This window comes from Tachypleus tridentatus, chromosome 6, assembly GCF_004210375.1.
Source record: "Tachypleus tridentatus isolate NWPU-2018 chromosome 6, ASM421037v1, whole genome shotgun sequence".
Lineage (NCBI taxonomy): Eukaryota > Metazoa > Arthropoda > Merostomata > Xiphosura > Limulidae > Tachypleus > Tachypleus tridentatus.
The window spans coordinates 119,855,905-119,878,093 of record NC_134830.1 but is presented as its reverse complement, the minus strand read 5'-3'; the positions used below and the strand labels follow the sequence as shown (position 1 = coordinate 119,878,093).

At 32.4% G+C, this 22,189-nt stretch overlaps 1 protein-coding gene across 1 annotated transcript; it reads left to right on the top strand.

Moving 5' to 3' along the window:
* Nucleotides 1-6,970: 6,970 nt before the first annotated feature.
* geminin (geminin DNA replication inhibitor) lies at nt 6,971-20,311 on the top strand. Its single transcript, XM_076507351.1, has 6 exons — nt 6,971-7,218; nt 9,224-9,319; nt 9,930-10,104; nt 15,573-15,655; nt 16,430-16,519; nt 18,869-20,311. The coding sequence occupies exons 1-6, from the start codon at nt 7,120-7,122 to the stop codon at nt 18,887-18,889; spliced, it is 564 nt and encodes a 187-aa protein (XP_076363466.1). The 5' UTR covers nt 6,971-7,119; the 3' UTR covers nt 18,890-20,311.
* Nucleotides 20,312-22,189: the final 1,878 nt, after the last annotated feature.

The window sequence follows — 22,189 nt, the reverse complement described above, 5'->3', positions numbered from 1 at the left end:
TTATACTGTGCTCAGTTTGTTTATTTTGTTGTTAAGCATAAATATACAGAATGGACTATCTGTGACGTGCTCACCAATGATATAGACACCTCGTGTTTAGCGTTACAAGCCTTCAGACTTTCCGTTGAGTCACTGATGGAACATATTTCTTGGAACAGAATACATATGTGTGTGTACAGATGTATGTATATATTATTTACATGCACATATACATTTATAAATAGAAACAAGTAGATCAAAGGTTAAATTTAACTAAACTAACATACTTGCCAAATGTTTAGATATATTTACATACATATGGAAATTTTCAAATTTACACATTCTCTATTCTATGGCCCAGCATGGCTAGGAGGTTAGTGTTCGAATCACCATCACACCAAACATGTTCGCCTTCTCAGCCGTGGGGACGTTGTGACGGGCAATCCTATTATTCGTTGGTAAAAGAGTAGTCCAAGAGTTAGCAGTAAGTGGTGATGACTAACTAACTGCCTTCCCTCTAGTTGGTTGGTTTTTGAATTTCGCGCAAAGCTACACTAGGACTATCTGCGCTAGCCATCTCTAATTTAGCAGTGTAAGACTAGAGGGAAGGCAACTAGTCATCACAACCCACCGCCAACTCTTGGACTACTCTTTTACCATCGAATAGTGGGATTGATTGTTACAACGTCCCCACGGCTGAGAAGGCGAACATGTTTGGTGTGATGGTGATTCAAACACTAACCTCCTAGCCATGCCGGGCCATGGAATAGAGAATGTGTAAATTTGAAAATTTCCAGATGTATGTAAATATATCTAAACATTTGGCAAGTATGTTAGTTTAGTTAAATTTAACCTTTGATCTACTTGTTTCTATTTATAAATGTATATGTGCATGTAAATAATATATACATATATCTGTACACACACATATGTATTCTGTTCCAAGAAATATGTTCCATCAGTGACTCTTTTACAATACAACGCCCCCACGGCTGAAAGGACAAGAATGTTTGGTGTGATGGGGATTCGGACCCGCGACTCATAGATTGCGAGTTGAGCCCCCTCACAACAAGGCTATTCTAGTGTGAGAAGAAAAGTAGCAAAATTAACATATTCTACAGAGGTCTTTAGTGAACATCCGTAGAATTTAATTTGTATTTTCACTTTAAGTTTGTGAACGTTTTCATTCTGTAGATAAAAGTTATAGTACTTCTGGCTAATATGTAATTCAAACGCTGTAATACATGTAATTCTGTACTAGCAGAAAAAAACACACAAACACAACATATGAGCTGTTTGCTACTTTGGGGGATAATGTTTCAACATCCTAACACTTCATTCAATGCTGCAGTAAAGGGGGGGGCGGCAATATATAGTCTAACGTTGCAGCAACTAACATAAAGCATCTTTTAATTAGCACTAGTATGGGACTAAACGCTAACTCACATCTTTTCTCTCACAATATGACGACTTCAAACGCTATAGATAAAGTGGTTTCGGGCATTTTGTCGATGTTCGATTTCAATCAAGAAATAATTTTGCCAAACGGCGTGTTTATATACGTGCTTTCATAGCTCATATATAATGCTCTGATATTCAAATTGACATTTCTAAATTCAATGAATAAAGAAATGAAAGACAGTGAATCTCAAGACGAAAAATATAATACAATACGAAACCGTTTTTAAACCAAATTACTTAGCTAGTGATTTACAATTTTCAATGTGCTGATTTTCATTTATTCTTACGATATATATTAAAGTTTCACTCATTAAGAAGTAGCATCACAAAGCTACACAATGGGCTATCTGTGCTCTGGCCACCATTAGCATCGAAACCTAATTCTTAGCGTTATAAATCTGTTGACTTACTGCTAAGCCATTGGGGGGAAGATTAGGAGCGTTAATAGCATTTTACGAAGATTACATACCTGAGCTAATGTTATGGTTTGTTACCAACGATGTGAGCTGTGTCGTCACAGGTAACACGTTTAGTATTTGTATATTTGGTTCACGGCGGATTCCTGAGCATTGAACAGAGCAGTCTTACTACGATATAATTATGCAATGCGCAACTCTCTCCGTGGAAGGATATTCGTATATATGTTGAGACTGTTAAGCAGGTATATTTAAAAAACAAACAACAATAAAGTAAAATTCTGAATACAGAGTCCTATAATGTTCTCCAAAATAGCAGAGAAACTCCAACAGCAAAACGTTTAGGACAACATACAACCTAGGAGAAATAAATTTATTTGCTTACGAAAGAAAATCCTTCAATTGAAACGTCGTTTTGACAAAGCTGTATATATTTCCAGAGATTTTAACTCCCTCCGTGGACTCAGCAGACAGCCCGATGCAGCTTTACTACAAAAAAAAAAACAAAAAAACACACACACAAACACAGTTTTAACCAATATATTAAACATAGAATTAGACTTGATGAAGGATCATATGTTCTCAAACACACCACGAAATAAAGGCTGATTCGGTGAAAAAGATGGTTGAAAACAAATTTCCTCAAGTAATTATATTCGATCACATGAAGTTCAAGTTCCCGGATGCATCTTTAATGGCTTTTAGTGACTTTAAGTCTTGGAAGTCGACGTACTCGTATATCGTAGGGACTGTGAAAAATGTGCTAATTTATGTGATTTAAGATCAACGTTGCCAATATGGGCTCTCCTAGAAACTTTGACTACTGACAATACTAATATTTAGAAAAAGAAGTCGCCATTTTGTATAGTCACAAAATCACTCAAAAGCACCTAAGTAGTGCAACCACAGTCCACACTGTTCTAAAAATACTCTGTTGTACGCCACGTTGACATTATTATGTTTACACAGTCTTGATGAGCTACGACTTGTACAGGACAGTAAGTGGCACCTGATGGTGTTTTGTTGAATTTCGACGCTGAACTATTCAAAGGCCATCTGTGCTAACCATCTTTTAATTTAGAAGAAATAAAAAGTTAATTAGTTAATACCACAAGCTTCTAACTCTTAGGATACTCTTTACCGTATCAGGCCCGGCAGGGCCAGGTGGGTCAAGGCGCTCGACTCGTAATCTGAGGGTTGCGGGTTCGATCCCTGTCGCACCAAACATGCTCGTGCTCGCTCTTTCAGCCGTGAGGGCATTATAACGTTACGATCAATCCCACTATTCGTTGGTAAAAGAGTAGCCCAAGAGTTGGCGGTGGGTGGTGATGACTAGCTGCCTACCCTCTAGCCTTGCACTGCTAAATTAGGGACGGCTAGCGTGAATAGCACTCGTGTAGCTTTGCGCAAAAAACAAACAATAATCTTTACCGACGTAATGACCCCCGCTGAGACATCTTCAGATTTACAACGCTAAAAACATTGGTTTGATTCCCCTCGTTGGACACAACAGATAGCTCGATGTGGCTTAGCTTAAAAAAACAAACACCAATGTCACATTAAAATGTCCCACTGTTGAAAGATACAGATTAGAATTCAAGCCCCCTAACTAGCAGGGGCTATATAATGTTAGCATCTGATGATTGTTGCTCGTAGACAGTTACATCTTCATCTAGCTCCATTTACGTCCAAAGAAGAGGGGTTAGGCTTCGGATAAGAATACTATGATTATTTATGTATGTTCTTTAAAGTTCAATGACAAATAATTATTAAGCTGTGTGTTAGAGTAAAAAATATTCAATGTTTAATAAGTAGAGAAATTCTATAATGTGTTATTTCAGGAATGTTTTCTCATTGCAATAACAGTTTTATAATGTAGATAGATAATTTCTAAATATTATACCTATTTTTAATAATATATTCAATTCAATAAATAATTTGTTCAATAACACTTCTAATACCTTCAAGATGTCCAGGTAGTGACATACAGAGAATAAATAATTTGTTCAAAAACACTTCTAATACCCTTAAGATGTCCAAGTAGTAATATAAAAAGAATAAATAATTTATTCAATAACACTTCTAATACCTTTAAGATATTCAGAAGTGACATACAGAGAATAAAGAATTTGTTCAATAACACTTCTAATACCCTTAAGATGTCCAAGTAGTCACATACAGAGACTAAATATTTTGTGTAACAATAGTTCTGACAGCATTAGAATGTCGAAATAGGGACATAAAAAGACTAAAGATTTTGTTTAATAACACTTGTGACACCAGTATGATGTCTAAATAGTGATATACATAGACTAAAAACTTTGTTTAGCAACACTTTTGACATCGTTAGGATGTCTGAATAGTGACATACAGAGACTTTGCTAGGTTTCCTTGGCGACTTCCAGGTTTTCGAAGTTCATCACTCAATTTCTAAAATTGATTTTGTCGTTCGTCGCATAAACGTATAATAGAACCAGAAAAGAACAGTGAATCATGGTTATCTGGCTGATCTTGCTTGGTAACCGAGGAAGTAATTTTAATGACATCACATCAATCTGATAAATTTCGTTTAACAGAAAATTCACAGTGAGCTTGACACTAGTGATAAAAAACAATAACAGACGTTTGAAATTTAACTTGTATTTAAAAACAAACAAACAATCGTACAGTTCTTTAACATTCTAATCACACAGAATTAGTTGTTTGATGTTATACCTTAAATGAATTTTTTAAAGTAAAATTAATGTACGAAAATGGCTATAATATTAAGTCTCACAGCTGAACAGTTTGTTTGTTGAATATCGAATAAAGATGCACAAAGACTAGTTACACCAGAAGTCTTTAATTTTGAAGTAATAGATTAAAGAGTTGACAGTTAGTTAATACCAGCCATCACCAGCTCTTGGGCTTCTCTTTTACAATTAATAATGAAACTGACCAGAAAATTATAATGCCCACATGGATGAAGTGGATAGCTTGTTTAGTGACAATAATGATTCAGTAACCTGCAAATTGCGAGTCGAATGCTCTTACACTTCGACCTTTGAAAGAAATATAAATTTAATATTGTATACTTTTTATTCATAAAGCGTTAAAATAATGAAATAATTGAAGAAGTAAATATTTGCAGGCGAATGAAACATGTCTTCACCACGAATGCCCCCCAACACGGCCACTTTTGACATAAGAAAAACCTAGAACTGTCAAAATCGCTACCTTGGACCTCCAAGATGCCAAGAAGCCATTTTTATACCAAATCTCATGCAAGTTGATTGACATATATATCAATAGCTTACGAAAAATCCTAAACTGTGCTTTCCTCGCTGAGTTATTGAGCAAAAGACAAAAATTTCAAATTTTTTCCTTATCTCTGTTTCAGTCCTTGCAAAGAGTATCTTTCTACTAAATCCCACGTATATTGCTTAGCAATTGACCAAAACTACTGAAATTATGGGTTTAATTATTAATTAACCTTTTGATACTCCTATAATAACCAAAAATGAGTATATGCTAAATAGACCTGTAGAAAAGTATTTTTGCACGAAATCCCATGTGAATTGGTCAAGAGTAGTTGAACAAAACCCTCAAAATTATGTGTTGGGGGGGGGGGGGTCTGACGCCATTAAAAAAACTCAAGAGGGGGAAATCCAACCTTTTTTATGGTCAATATATTGGGCACATATAAATTTATATTTTCATCTTATTTACTGTAAATGGTTTGGGTTGTTTGACTTTTGACCCCCTAAAATCCTAAAAAACGACTAAATGAAAAAATTTTCTCGATGCGCTGGATCAAGGAACAGCATTATCATCCTTGATGGAAAGACAGCATGTTTCTCTGCGTAAAAATAATATGTTACAAGTGATATCCTTGTTGGTTTTCACACAATTATTGTTAGAGACACTTATATACGAGGCCTGATCAAAACGTTCTAAGACTTCTCCTGTTATAGGTGCCAATACAGAGGAAGTGAGCTTCAATGAAGTGTGTACAAACTACAAATAGTGATCTACCCCATGAACAAGCTATTTATCCAGACCTTATACCTGTGTTGCGGAAAAAGTGTTCAAAGACTGACGTTTTTCTTGCCCCTGTCGTAATAAAAATGGACAGAAAAGACGAGCAACGTGTTTGCATCAGGTTTTTTTTTGTAAAAAATGGTAAAGAAGGAACAGAAATCCTCGAAATATTAAAAACTGTCTTTGGTGATGACAGCTTAAGTAAGGCTGCCGTTTATTAGTGGATAAAACGCTTCCACGATGACCTTGAATCGATCAAAGATGAACCACGTTCTGGGTGATCGTTGACGTCTTCCAATGATGAAACGATCGCTAAGGTGAAAGAAAGTTAACCATGCCTTTCATAAAGAGGTCTTAATTCTCTTGAGATAAAAAGTTAGAAGAAACCGCCGCGAGCTGTGGGAGAATTGTTATTGATTTCTTCATCATGACAATGTGTCTTCACACACTGCTGTATTTGTTTAAGAATTTTTGGCAGCAAAAAAAAATTCCTGTAATATTACACCCCTCGTATTCTCCCGATCTTGCCCCTTGTGATTTTTTCTGTTGTAAAAAATCAAAATTTGGTTGAAAGGAAAGAAATCTGATTACGTTCCAACTATCCATAATAATGTGAAAGCAGAACTTAGTCGCATAATAGTTGAAGACTTCCAGCATTGCTTCCGAAAATGGCAGGAATGTTGGAACAAATGTGTATCAACTGGGGTAATACTGATGTATGTACATTATCCTTCAGAATAAAAGTAAAGGCTTAGAACTTTTTGACCACACCTCGTACATTTCCTTATTGATTTTTTTCCACCCGAAAAATATTATATTGATAATAAACTTTTGTGTCATACAGAGAGAGCGAAGGAAAAATAAAAGGCAATTTAAGAGTTCAAAATAAAAAAAAGTTTCATAAGTTCACGTACCGTGTATTTTGGATAATATATTTTATTGTTATGTAAAGTGTATCTTTCTTTTGATTATCGTTTCTTTGAGGGAATGAACAACAAATCTTAACATTTTGAAAATGATCACATATTGTATATACATATAGTGAAGAATTTAAATAATTTATTTATTCAACATAGAGGCCGCATTTACATTGTCTATTTAACTGTAGACACGAGATTATTTTGGTGGGAATTTTGAGATTAGTACTTAAAGTTTGCTTTCTGTGTTAGGGAAAGTTTGTAGAATTTGCAGTGCCTTTAAAATTTTGATTTAGTTAGAGTTTAGGAAATTTAACTATTTGACTATGTATTCCAGATTTTCAGACAGTATTCTGCGAGAATCGAATGTGAACACTGTGCAGAAGTGTCAAAATGTTGATTCGACTAGAAGTAAAAGGAAGACGGTGAGTTGGGTGTATGTTGTTAAGCCTAATGCAAGAAACAGTAGTTTTTCTTTTCCCATCGTTATTATTGTAAACATACAAATTATAATAGTATTTAAACAATAGGTGATCTGCAAGCCATGTGCAGTCTAGTCTTTGTAATTTCAGGTTGTATTTCATGTAACTTAAATATAGCATTGATTTATTAATCGAATTAGTATAAACTGTAATAAATCAGTATTTTCAATAAGCTTGGCAATTTAAGATTATTAAACTGAAACATGCTTAGGTTCTTCACTTGTCTGTTGGGACAATAAATGCCAAAACAAAAACGTAGTTAGTTAAATTAAAGTTTAACTAAATGGTTTATTATAAATTTCAGTAGACTTTTTTTTTTTTTTTAACTTGCTACTCTTGCTAGTCTGTTTCAAATAACTCTTTTCTGTAGATTAGTAAAACTTGCTTCTGTTTAAGCACATGCATGGCCAGATTTTGAAACTTATTTTAAGGACTTGAGAACAAGTTCTGAAGTAGCAATGAATTAAATGTGGAGGATAACACTATAGGTACAACTGGTTACTAGAATTAACTCTAAACATAAATATTGTTACATTTTGCTTGTACCACTATTTCATCTTTATTCATATAAAATAACTTTAGTACAAATAAAAGTATTATTTCTGGATTATTTTAAATATTTTGCCATTTTAAACCAATATGTTAGCAAATAAACGTGGCCTAATGGTTAAGGTATTCAGCTTGCAATGTGAAGGTGGTGGGGCTAAAAGTCGTTGTTAAACATGTTCATTGTTTTAGTTATTGAGATATTTTAACATGGTACTGCCTTTTAGGTTAGTAGTTCCCAAAATGTTTGGTATTGACCTGTTTTAAAAATAAAAATGTATTTTTTGCTACATGATTTCTTTCTTTCAAACTCTCAACATTACAAAACCAAGCTGTGACCCGGGTTTTAAACCACTGTCCTATTTTTTATTTCAGAATTAGGGTGGAGATTATCCTTTGTTAGCTTTTGTAGAAAGCTAATACAATTTTAGTAAAACTAAAGGAAAGATAGAATGTAAGTTGCATATAATTATTTTGAGACTGATCTTGCCAGATTTAAGCCCTAGCATAATTGTTTTAATTTCATTTTATGGCTGCTATAATTTTACATGAAGGCAGAAAATTGCCAGATCTAACTCATTTTGTGAAGTTGTTTAATAACTAATGTAAATACTTGTGTAACACAATTGCTGGTAGGTGAAATGAACTTGTCAACTGGTACATCATAGAGGGGATAATTATATTTAAACACATTTCACTTGGGCTTTAATATGCAACAGCAGTCTACTAAATTAAATGTTAGCCTTGCACAGAGTGAGGATCAAGTTGACCAGTAGTTCGATTAGCTGTAGCATAGTTGCTCACAGCATGACTCCAAGTTTTTTTTGTTTTTTTTTTAAGTACAAACTTCTAGCTTCTGGTTCCATTACTTGACTCCTTTGAGATCTTAATTATGGGTGTGGTTGAAGATTCTTTATTTAATATCTTAATGTATGATGCTATTTGCAGAATATGGAACTGAAATGGGAGAGAAATTCAGTTAATTTTTAAAGACTTTTTTGCTTATGTTGGACTCGACATTTCAGTTTTGATAATCAGATTACTGTAGATACTCATGATAGTGGGGATATGTTTGGTAGCTCCTTCCATCTAAAAAATGGTAAATATTCCTTGAACTTACCTCTGTTCCACTTGTATGGCTACTGCAGAAACACTTGTGGTTGTAAACCAAAGTTTGGTTTGTGTTGAATGTTTAATGCTCCTATACAAAACTACTGAAAATTTAAAGTTGTAAGAGTTATTTCTAATCTTTTGCCTGTAGGTTAAGTATTAATTAGCCTTCTGATGTGTGCTGTAGTTTATTAAAATTTAGGAGGGAATATATAAAGTAGCTGTATAGTTCACCATACAGTTTTGTGTTGTTAATATGGACAGTTTCAACTGCATACTTTTCTACGTGCAGGAAGACAAACGAAAATCATTGCAGGTCCTTCAACCTTCTGCTACAAATCAACAGGTGCTAGTTGGCAGAGATGGCATACATGTGAGCAAAAATAAAGTAAGTTTTCTTTTCATATAACCTACATGCAACAAAATTTTCTAATGCATGGGAAAAGATTGACTAGTCTTGTCTTATTAGTTTAACCAGATTTTTCATAATTTTATGAAATCCCATTTTCTCAATTTCTTTTGTTCACTCAATTAATAAAAGACCATTTTCTCAATTTCTTTTGTTCACTCAATTAATAAAAGACCATTTTCTCAATTTCTTTTGTTCACTCAATTAATAAAAGACCATTTTCTCAATTTCTTTTGTTCACTCAATTAATAAAAGACCATTTTCTCAATTTCTTTTGTTCACTCAATTAATAAAAGACAGTGTTTTGAATTTTTCTGTTTAAATACTTCTTTTATTTAAGAGTTGATGGTGAAATATTTATTGAATAAAGACATAACACATTTAACTATGGCTAAACCATACATTATTTGTAATTGCATATAACTATAATATGATTGTCATTGTCATTATTTCTGTGTGCAAGTAAAATTGGTGTAATTTTGTTACATGTGCACATACAAGTAGTTTCTAAGTTGTTGTTTTTTTATCGTTACATTTTTGACAATTCAAGATTTGTGCTAAATAATTATTGGGTTTTTGTGATATTTAGCCTAAGATGAAGTCCAAAAGAGAGAAACTGAAGAAGAGAACTCTGGACACAGACTGTGAGGCTCTCAACAGTCCAGCCAAAATTAGAAAGGGCACTGGCACCAGTGGAAGTGAAATTCACAAGTGCTCAGAGGAAACTATTCAAGGATCCAAAGATGCATCATTCTTAATGTCTGGTAATTTAATTTATAAAATATTCCTTATTTTAAATATGGAATCTTAATAGGGATCCTGTCTTTGTGTCTTATAGCTAAATGTAAAAACAAAGGGGGTAGACTATTTGAGAGAGTTGCATCTTCAATCAAAAGGGGCCAAGAAAGAAAAAAACTTTCAAAGATTGTTATCTTTATTGTTTAAAACAATAACTGAATGAAATTGTAGTTGGGTGAAATATTTGACAAATTTATAATTTGTACTTCCACCACTGAACATTGGCTTCTAAAGCTTGAATTGTTTATTTAGTATTCTACTTCTATCTTTATTGTTCAGTTATTTAGTTTTGGCAATTTTCTTGTGTATGAACTCTTAAAGTAATTATGATGTGGTATGTATGCTGTTGGCTGATATTTTGTTGAATTCTTGTGTAAATGTATGGATTAAAAGGTTACATAATTTTTTTTTCTATTTTCATTGATTCTTGTGTATCAATGTACATCTTTCTGTGGTCAGGTTGGTGTGTACCATTGAATAACTCTGGTAGGGCATGGCCCTTCCAGTCATGCTATGAGCTCAACTCTTATTTCTGGAGTATCTTTTATGTATCAGATTTTTCTGAATAAATGCTCGTTATGAATTGTTCATTGTTCTATAATGGATTTTAAAGTAATTGAAAATTGATACTATATAACCTGGTTGGATGGTACTAAATTAACCCATTAACTGCATGACATGTAAATCTGAATGTACTAATAGTCAAGTCTTATGGATGAACAAATATGGAGGGTGGATTATTCCATTGGTTTCTTTAGTGTTAGAGTACTGGACCTGATGGGTAGATGTCCTAGGGTCAAGTCTTAGTACTATATTTTCTTTATATAAAATTTTGCTGTTCTGTTGGTCTGTCTTTATACACTTTCTAAAATGTACTTTCCATCAGGGACCAAAACTACACCTAGAGATTACAGTAGTTTTTAATTGTTTTAAGTTCGCTTTCGTGTTCCTTTTTATGACCTCATTTTCCATATTTATAACCAACCAATTATATCTTTAATTCTCTATTACAAAACTATCTCAAACATTTTTGCAAGTTATATACTTTGAATTTAACCACTTTATACACTTGAATGTTAACCAGAAATAAATTCATTCACTGAGAATGAATTGTTGAATTCAAGAAATTTGCTCCTTGGTGATTACACCATCAGCAAACCAATTTTAACCCTTTCTAAACAGGTTGCAGATCAAAGGCCACGTCACTGTGCTTGTTGACTTGCATTCAAAACTTTATTAAACTACTATCTTATGAATTTATCAGTAAGTATGGAATCAAACTGTATAATTTAAACTTTTAAATTAAGAAATTAATCCATGTAATATTAAACTAACACATTTAAATAATTTTTAGTGAATCCAGTGGTTGTTGAATGTACTAAAAGTTCAAATCAGATGTTTATGAAGTTCAGGTATTAAGTCTAGTACAAATTAAGAACTTGAATTACCAACATTGATAAACTAGAATAGATAAGAACCTCTTATTTTTTTATTTTGTTGGAATATGGCTTATGTTCTGAATCAAACACAATGGCAGAGTGTAAACACTGCATTTTTAAAAATGCAATCTTATATATGCTTTCTTCAGTTTGACTTGAATAACCAATTGATAGCTTAGAATGTCCCTAGTGGTTTTCTCAGCCTTCTTAATCTGTGAAAAGGCTACCATGTTCTTTTCAATCCAAATTTCAAGGAGGTACATTGTCTTTGGTTTGCTTGAAGATTCATATTTCTAAAATCTAAATACATGTTAGTTACTAAGCTCAATAAATTATTGTAGAATTCTGTGATATCTGTAGTTATTTTTGATCATTAGGCGACTCAACTGTCTGTATAATTTTCTAGTAAATACATTTTAATGAAGTTAAATAGTAAAATAAGTAAAATCCCAAGGAAGGACTGTTAAAAACAGAAAATCTAAACCTCTGATTAATTACATTGTGTTAACTCAAGCTGAAACAAAAAAAAATTGCATTAACTGAAAAGATCCCAGGTTACTAACTACAATATGGGATTATGAAATGTATGCCAGATTTTGGAGGTGACTGAAGGACCCATATTGTGGTGGGGATACACCATCTACCAGTCTTAACCTCCATTTGCTAGTCTTGCATAAGAAATAAAGTAGGAATAGATGTAGAATTTGAAATAGAAATTAAGAGACATATGGGTGTTCAAGCCCACATCACCTTTATTTTTAATAGATTTTTATTTTACGAAATTAATTTGTAATAAGGTAAATTATATAGCGAAAGATGAGACATCTTTTGCTGTTACATTTTATATTTCCAGCAATATAACTAGCTTGCTAGGCTAAATTAGTTTCACAATGCCACTAGTTAAGGCTGTTATACTTCATAAAGATTGAACAATGTAATGGAAAGTGCGACAGTCAGCAACCATTCACATACATTGAATATATTTTAGTGAAAATAAATACATTTTAATGAAGTTAAATAGTAAAATATTTAAAATCAAACATACTTAACAAAAAAAAACATTTAAACCTAAAACATCCAATTTGATATCCTCTTCACTCCACATTTTAAAATTTTGAAAAGCTTAAACCCCTGTCCAGCAGCAACTGAGTTTTTAAAGTGTAGCTAGAAAAGAATTGTTTGCTTTACTCCATTTATTGTTCTATATTTTAAGAAAAGTTTCATAACTTGTTTTTAAATAGTATATAATGTATAATACTTAATGTGACTATGTATTACAAAATACTAGTCCATTAAAACCCAGCCAAGACTGGGTTACTTTGTAAAGACTAAAGGTCAGTATTAGATTACTGGATATGTAACATGAGTGCATATGCAACATTGTAATGCAAATTATGTAATGTTAACTAGGCATGAGTGGAAGGTTAATATATATAATTGAGACTTAAGCTGTTTAGACTAAACATTTGTATTTTTGTTATGTAGTTATTCTAGTGAAAAAAGTAATTCACATTTTATATTATGGTGGTTACAAGGTCAGACATAAACCTTGACATAAACCAGAGTTAAGGTATTGAAAATAACTAAGTCTTACTGAAAACAAATGCTTAATGTATTTAGAATTTATATATTACAAATATCTGAATTTTGGTATAAATAGTTTTCAGTCATAACATGAAATCACAATTGTACTACTTAAACACTTAAAACAAAGCTTTAGTAAAAAATCTTTTTTGTGTGCAATAAAACCTTTTTGATCTTTACTAAAAGTCTACCAGATTTTGTGAAGATACCCCCCCTCCACACACCTTGTATCAAAGTTAGTGTACATACTTAACATGTGCATGCAAATGTTTATATGAACTTGTTTATATTGTACTGCATCTGTTATGAAAGGGTTAATGCATAAGTATCAGTCTAGTATATCTTGGTGGAAGTGCTCACCTTGCTCCTGAGTATTCTCCCATGCTCTCCTTGCATTTATCAAGATGAGCATCAAAGATATGGACTTTTGGGGACATCCTGCAGCCCATTTTGTCCATAGTTCTTCACTAGAGCCTCAACCAGTTCCACATAATTTTTGGGATTGTGATTGCCCAAAAAACCCTGAACCACTGCAACAAACCTGCTCCAAACTTTTTCCTTCCCACTGAGCTTCTTTGGGAATTCTGTGCACTCCAGGATCTTTGAGGTTCAACAAATACACCAACTTTGACCTTTGTCTTGGTCAACTCGGGGAAGAAGTCTTGAAGGCTGCAGGCTTGTTGTCAATAGCTGTGACATATTGTTTCATAAGACCTAATTTTATGTGCAGTGGTGGAAATAACACCTTCTCAAGGTCCACTAGTGGCTCACACTTGACATTGTGCCTCCCAGAGAACTCAATCCACTGTGGCCAGTGCTTCCTGTTATAGTGCTGAGCAGTGTCCCTGCTGTCCCAAAAGCAAAGATAATGGGGAAACTGGGTAAAGCCTTCTTGGAGACCCATTGGGAATGCCCATATTATGAAGTCTCCGATAACCTCCCAGCCTATGCTATTGGAAATTAAAAATAAATAAATTAAAAGGTCTAAAATTTGTATAATATAAAATCTTACTATTCAATCAAGTAAAAATTGTCTGACTTACCTTTTAGTTTTTTTGCAGTGCTCACAGGTAAAAGGAGGTGCCCAGGGTTTGTCTTGATCCCTGACAAGCATTGCAAAATATACCTTGTAGGCTTTGCACATTTTAGCAGATGCTGTCAGAGTATTTTTTTGCTATTGACACACACACACACACACACACACACACACACACACACACACACACACACACAGCAGAATGTATCTGGATAATGCTTGCAGCTTCTTGATGCCATATCTGATAAAATCAGGTCTATGTTCACCTAGGCAGCCAGAACTGAACTGAAGTGGTGAGCCCCTGTATGTATACATTACTATAGAAAGTTCTAGAAAATTTTCTAAAAGGTTCTTGAAAATTATTGTAAGTTCTACAATATTCTAGAAAGTTCTTGAAAGTTTGAGAAAACTCTCTATCAGCTACTCAGCACTAAATCTACCTGGAATGTTTTGGAAAATGAATAAATTTGAAAATTTCATTACCCAGGTTACAAAAGCAAAGTTTGAAGAGAAAAATAGGTTTATTTACCTTAGGCATAAGCAAGTGGGAAATAACACTTTCTGCCCAGGAACAAGAAAGTAAAAATTTTGTTATAGTGTAATCTGTGTAATTTAGTCTCTGATCTTATGTTTGAATTGATTTTCTAGTAGGAAATTTCAACACTTGTGTGGTTGCTATATGGTGACAGGTGTTTTTTAAAGTTAACTAAGGCTTCCCAATATGGAAGAAAACTGGTAAGGTGCAGAGGAACTTGTCAGTAATTGTTTAAAAATTGATTTTGAACATTTGAGTACAGTCTTGGTGCTAAATACATTAACAGTAAACTTATCTGAACACTGGTTTTTATAATGCTAATAGTGATGACAAATTTAAAGAATGATGCATATCTTCCTTACCAAACATGTTTTTCTTTTAAACTTTTGTATTTGTATTTTGGAATGGATGTTACAGTTGAGTTAAAGGTTTTAACCTTTTGTATGTAGTGACTAATTGTGTGAAAATATTTTAAGTTTTGTGTAAAGGAAGCAAATACAACTGTTTATATAGCAATGAGCTAGTTGTTAATTTTATCAGAATTTTTTTTAAGTAATTATAACCATAGTTAATTTCATACTTTATCTTGGACTTTAACTTTTTATGCACCAGAGTATTTCTTCCACTTGTCTAAGAAATTAGGTCGTGTTCAGCTGTAATTTCATGTATTTCATCAAACACTTTTTTTAATTAGCATTCAAAAAAATTACAAGAATAATTGTAGAGTATTTAGATGTTGCTTTTCCTTTAATGTTAGTCCTATATTCAAGTAATAGATGTAAGGTTGTTGAAATATGGTAATGTTCAGACAAGTACATGCCTGAACTTTAATTTCCACAGAAGATATTCCATCTGCTTACTGGAAGGACCTTGCTGAAGAGAGAAGGAAAGCATTGGAGGAGGCCTTGAAAGAAAATGAATCTGTAAGATGATTTTATTAGATTTTTCATCTCTTGAATCTCATATGAGAATTATTGATTTTTTTTATTAAAAGATTAATATAAAATTAGCACGTTTCCTGCCACCTGTACTATTAATTCCTACCCTGACAGATATGGCATGGCCAGATTATTTGGATGCTTGACTTGCGATCTAAAGGTTGAAGGTCTGAATCCCCATCCTATGAAATATGCTTACCCTTTCAACCATGGGGACATTTATATTGTAATTTGTCAATCCAACTATTTGTTCATAAGAGTAGCTCAAGAGTTACTGGTGAGTGGTGATGACTAGCTGCCTTCCCTCTAGTCTTACACTGCTAAATTAGGGACGGCTAGCACAGATAGCGATTGTAGCTTTACACAAAACTCCATGTACCAAACATGCCTGTGCACCATCTACACTTTTCAATATTTGACCCCAGATGTACAGTATTTGTATGGATTACTACTAAGTTTGAAGCGATTTGTTCTAAGTGATCCACTAGTGGAGCACAGCAACAAATGCATTTAAAACTTAATACTAGAAGGTAGACTTTTTCTAAAGCAATGCATTACTCTGTCTGGCAAATAAGTTTTTCAGTACTTAGACTACTTGATGTTGCGACTCTAAGAAATCTAATAATTAAATATACGTTAAGGGGTTGGTTCTGTGTGTTGACAGTTTCTTAACATCTGTTTATATCCTGCATAAATCTTCAATATTTTTCTGTTACTATACAAGTCAACTGTACATTTAATAAATGTTTTTTAATTAAGCTGCACATACAACTGGAAGTTCTTGAAGAAGAAAATTCTCAGCTGCGAGAAATAATAAACCTTGCAAAGGGACTAGCAGAAACAGTGGATGTGAGTTGGTTTTATACTTTATTTAAACTGGACAAGCTGTTTGTAAATTAATATAACATTTTGTTAAGTTTAAAATGATATTTCTGTTAAGTCTGAATTTTTGTAGAGTTCTTGGATTTTTTCAACTGTTTTTACGTTATATGATTTTTGATAATATATGCCTGCATGTTTTTACACAACTTTGCAGGTTGTTGGCAAACATTACGAGGCTTTTGTATGTAAACTTAGTTTTTTTAATTAAGTATTTAATGATGCAGTTTTCTTTTAGTGACAATGCTAAAATCAGGGTTTAATTCCCCTTGGTGGGCTCAGCAGATAGCCCAGTGTAACTTTGATTAAGGTTAAACATATTTTTATGTATGAAAATTTTCACATTACATTACACATTTGTCCACTTTTATTATATTGACCTTTCAACCATTGCTGACTAACTTGAAGTTATAATAACAATGCATGTACACTTGTCATTTTATCCAAGAGTATAAAACTCGCCTACACAGTGACCTCTCTTGTCTGTTTTAGTAGAGGTGTTTTCTAAGATATTGACGTTTTACTTAACTTTTTTCTTTCTCTCTATTACTATTTACGAACAAGTTTTTAAACTGTTTTCTTAAAACATAGAACAGTAAATAAACAAGTAAAGCAATTCTCATCTAGTTATGATCTGTTTACTTGTTACTACTACTTATGTTGCTAAGCCTTAATGTTTCCACATGGAGGATGTGAAATATTTTGTTCTGTATACGTACATTTAATAATCGGGAATTAATGTCAGTGCTGTAGAATTGTTATAGTTTACATATAACTGAGCTGTATTTCATGCAGGCTAAAGTCTCATCTTACTAGCTTGAAGGTTTGTCTTAAGAGTCAGTGCCATTATATATGGAAATAGTTGAGAAAACACTTGTGGGACAATTTTGATCTTTTGATTGGTTATTCACATAAGAGAATTAAGTGTATATAAGGGACCATTTTCAAAAATTCAAGTGAGTTAGGCTACTGTTTGATTTTAGTACTTTAGCAATATTTCGGCATATACAAAAGGTAGGTTTTTATATTATACTTTAGCTTGTCCAGATTGGTAATTTCAGTTTCTAATTTGGGAAAAAAACCTTTTTATATTCTGATATCAAACATCTCACTTGAACCAGTGCTGCATTCAGAACACCACATGACACACAAATTGATATGTGTTATTTGCTTTGAACATAAATTTAACTAATGTATAATAAAAACCTGAATTATACTTAGTTTGATACCAAAGTTAATCACACAAATTTGTAAAATAGTAGTTAATAAAATTCTGAATGCAGACCAATAAATCAGTGTGGTTTTTGACCCATGACCTATCTCAGTGGGGTTAACATTTATTCTTTATTTTGAGAAACTATTAAAATCATAATCAATATTTTGATGGCATTCTGCAGTTACTTTAACTTGCTAGTTTGTTAAAAGTAAGATTTGATGGGTAAGCTCAAATAATTGGATGTATATTTTTTGGCTATTTCTAGTGTCTTTGGTTACAATAACATTTGAAAAAGATTTAACTAGAAAGTTTTCACAAAGAGTATTCTGTATTGTTTCTTCATTTAAAGATAAATGAGACTTGACAAGAATGATGGAAGTACAAATTAACTTTTGTAATAAATACATTATCACTTTTTTGTTTGTTTTAAGAATATTATATACATACGCACACACCTGGTGGTTACAAGCTCAGTTAAGAGTAAAAATGTAACAATAGTTTTCTAAAAACAATTAAACTTAATTTTCAAGTAAAGTATCTTTAATCTTGAGTACTTGGAGCAGTCACCCTGACTCCATGTTCATGGATAAATTCTTGTAAAAAATACCAAATTAAAATTTGTTGTCTACAGATGACTAATGTGTACTTATTGAAGTTGAGCATTTTTATAAAGATGTGAAAACATGTTATAGTATGAAACTGGTCATGCATGTTTCTGAACTGTTGTACACCTAATTACTTAAACCATACAAAGAAATATTCCAGTTAACTCCTCCAACAGTACTTTGGTTTCTTGTTTTTCACAGAAAATGAAGGATTATCTCCCCCCCTTAAATAAGTGTCATGTTGATTGTAACCAAAAATTAAGTTACTTGACACGATATGGATTGTCTTGGTTAAAGGAAAGAATAGGAAAATATTAGACTAATATTAAATAGTGGACTTAAATGTTAATGGTAACTTTTCATAGAGTATTGTAAAGTAAAAGGTTTAATCTACATTTAGTGTAAAGTTTGGTGTTTATCAGGTCATAGATATTCATGTGAATGATTCTTTTATTGTTGGTATTAATAATTATTCATGCTTTTATTATTTAATTTTAGAGTATAGCAGAAGATTTGTAAGCTTAACATGGAACCTCCAAACTAGTTTTATGAATATGATTGAAGTTATTCTGTCTTCTCTGAACCAAGTTGGAGTTTTGACTCAACAAATCATTTCTGGTCATCACTGGATTGTTTCCTGTCTTTATGTTGCAGTCAGTGGAAAAGCTGATTTTAACATTACTGTAAAAAAGTATCTTGTGACAAGAAGTCTCAAAAAATGGTGTGAAATATTAAGTCTTTCTAATTCCTGTAATTTGTGTTGTCTTGAGGGAAATCCAACTGAGAATGACCTTATTTTCAGTTTGTGAATTGTTTCTCTTACATCTTACTTCCAGTATTGAGACTAGTTTGTAAGAAGTGGATTTAATTAATGTTGGTATTTATAGCCTGGAATTATTTGGTGATACAAGTTAGGTTGGTAGTTTTTATTTTGTTAATTTAAATACCACTTACAGAAGTATGACAGTATTTGATTGAAAAGTTTTCCTTTTTAAATGTAAAACTAAAATTATGAACATGCCCGATATTTTGTAACTATGCTAATCAGCTACATACAGGGAATGTTTGTTTGTTAGTGTAAATGATTTTTAAGTAAACTAGGTTTTTGGCTAAAGTCGTGTTCTAGAAAAACCTTCTATTAATTCCAGATTATTTCATTTGACCTTTTTTATTTTACTTGCATTTTTTTATTTCTGATTAAGAAGGGCTTGACCCCCCCCCACCTCCATGCACAAAATTTTATTCACCAAGTGCCCTAAAAAATATAATGCAATGTATCATGTGAGTTTAAGGGATGCCCTGGGCATGAAAATTTGGGTCATACATTATTCTTGGACTAGCCACAACCACGACTGATATGGTGATGTAGTTGTGAAAAGAACTCTCCAAACCAAGCTTGATGTAATTAATTTAAACTATATCAGAAATATAAAAACAGTATAAGAAAGTAAATGGGAAAAGAGTAAATCACAAGGAAAATAGTTAATACATTACGAAAGAACATTATCTAGTAGCTAAAAAAAAAAAAATTGTAGTAACAGTATTGGGTCAATGTGTAAATGGTTGCCTGTAACTTCTTTTACTTGTGTTCTTTAAGTACAGCTCTTAAAATATTTTTAATTGTATTGGCCATAGAATAATTTTTAGAACTATATTAAAAATTGTTTTAAATTTAGCCACATTAATTTGTTTGTTTGTAATTTGAGCTTCTATTTCTTGTACAAAACTGCAGACAGAAATATTTGTAAGTATGTTTTCTTGTGAAAATGTGACCACTACACTGAACAATCTTGTTTTGTATGTTTAAAGTTACTTCAGACTTTGTGTAGTTCTTCCAATAATAACCATTGTAGCACTTGTCTTTAACTTGTTACAATGAAAATCATTTAAATTTTGTACTTGGATGTATTAAAATGTCCAACTTTCTACTGTTCCAAGTATACTTACTGTAATAAAATCTTAAATTTATTTCAGTTTGAGTCAACAAAATAAAACTAAAGCAAAACGAAGAATGTACAAATCTTATAAGAACACTGGACCAAAACCAGTGTAAACAAATGTTAGCTGTGAAACAGTTAATACCATAACATTGTGAAACATTCCAGCAGATGAGTAGTAAAGTTGCTAGCCATTAAGCATGATGGAAAATTAATAAAAATAATTAACACCTGAAAATAAAATTTTGAAAAACATTAAAAATATACAACAAACTTGACCAACAAGAAATGTTAAGTTTTTTGCTATACTTATTATAAAACTTACCATTTTGGTAATTGTTCTTTTGAACAATTTTAGTAAACGGATCTCTTCAAGGTCTTACCTCTAGCCACAGATTTGAACTGAGCATTATATGACTTGTAAAGTTTTTGATAAGAATGAAACTGTTATTGTTTAAAATTTAATTTTTTGTAACTGTATAGAACTACTCAACTAGAAAGTTTGCAATTTTATTGGGAAGAATAACTTGTTAAAACCATACAGGGTAATTTAACTAATCACTAGCTGGTCTGTACCAGTTCTGTGGACCTACCTAAGTGAACAAAATGGTAAAAAGTTTGGAATCCATTTATGCAGTATGACAAGTCAAAGAACTGGTGGTTTGTCCTTATTAACAGCAGAAGATAATAGGAGGAAGTGTTAAGGCTTATTTTAAATTATCTCTGTGTATATATGCAATGTCATTAGCTGGTGTGATATGCTTGTTGCTTTGGCAACGTTTAAGTACATTTTGATAAAACTGTTAATATTGTCTTGGACTTTAGATTGCATCAGAGTTCTATGCAACAACTCTTCAATAGTTTATCTTGTTTAATTCAAGAATGTCCTGCTTTAAGAACCTAATTTTAATTTTTTTTTAGTTTTAGATGTCAGTACAAACTTCTAATCAAAAAGTTGCAATACTGAAAGTGTGGAACTTAGCATGGTTATCAGCATAGCTAACTTAAATACATTTCTACTTGTATTAGAATAAGTTGTTTCACGAGTTGCGTGTGTGGCTTTTAACTATACTTATCTCTCAGGATTTATCTACTTTAGAAGATTTAGGTTAGGCCTAAATCTGTGTTAATCTAACATTGCTATTGTTTAATAACACAAAGAATAGACTGAAATAAAAAGTAATGGTGTTTGATAATGTAAGTATTGTATGAGAATTATAGCTACAACTGTTTTATTACTGGGGTATTTGTGACGTTGCTACTGTTAAGTGTGAGAATATGTGTGCACATAGATTGGGTGTGACCTGGAGATCACAATACTTGGCTGTAGATTGAAAATTTCATTTAAGTGTAGCTGGTAGATCAGAAGATCTAAGGTTTGAGTCTCAATTTAGCTGAGACAAATTTTGCTATTTCTACACAGGAGGCGAGTGCTGCAGCTGATGTATTTCCTTTTGGTCAATGATGCTAAATTAGAAATAAATACACCAAGGATATTTGCTAAAGGTGTCATTAGATGTGAAAACAAGCTATTTTTGTAACCTCTGGTCCAAGCTATGCTGATGAACCTTGAATATGCAAAACTGCATAACATAGATGGTACTGTCAATCAAAGAATATTGAAGATTCTTTCTAGTTTTACCTTCATTAAAAAAGAAAAATAGTTGGCCAGATGTATAATTTGGAATGAAGATTCAGCAAAATTGTAGAATAATTCACACCCCTAAATTAGTTCAGGTTTTAATTTCTTGGCGGTTAAAAAAGAAAACTTAACCCCATCCCATAATTGTACAATATTGTTTCACAATACTGGAATCACAGCCCATCATGGTGTTTAAATAAATCGCAGGAAAACGTGTATAATTACATTGTGGCTTCGTTT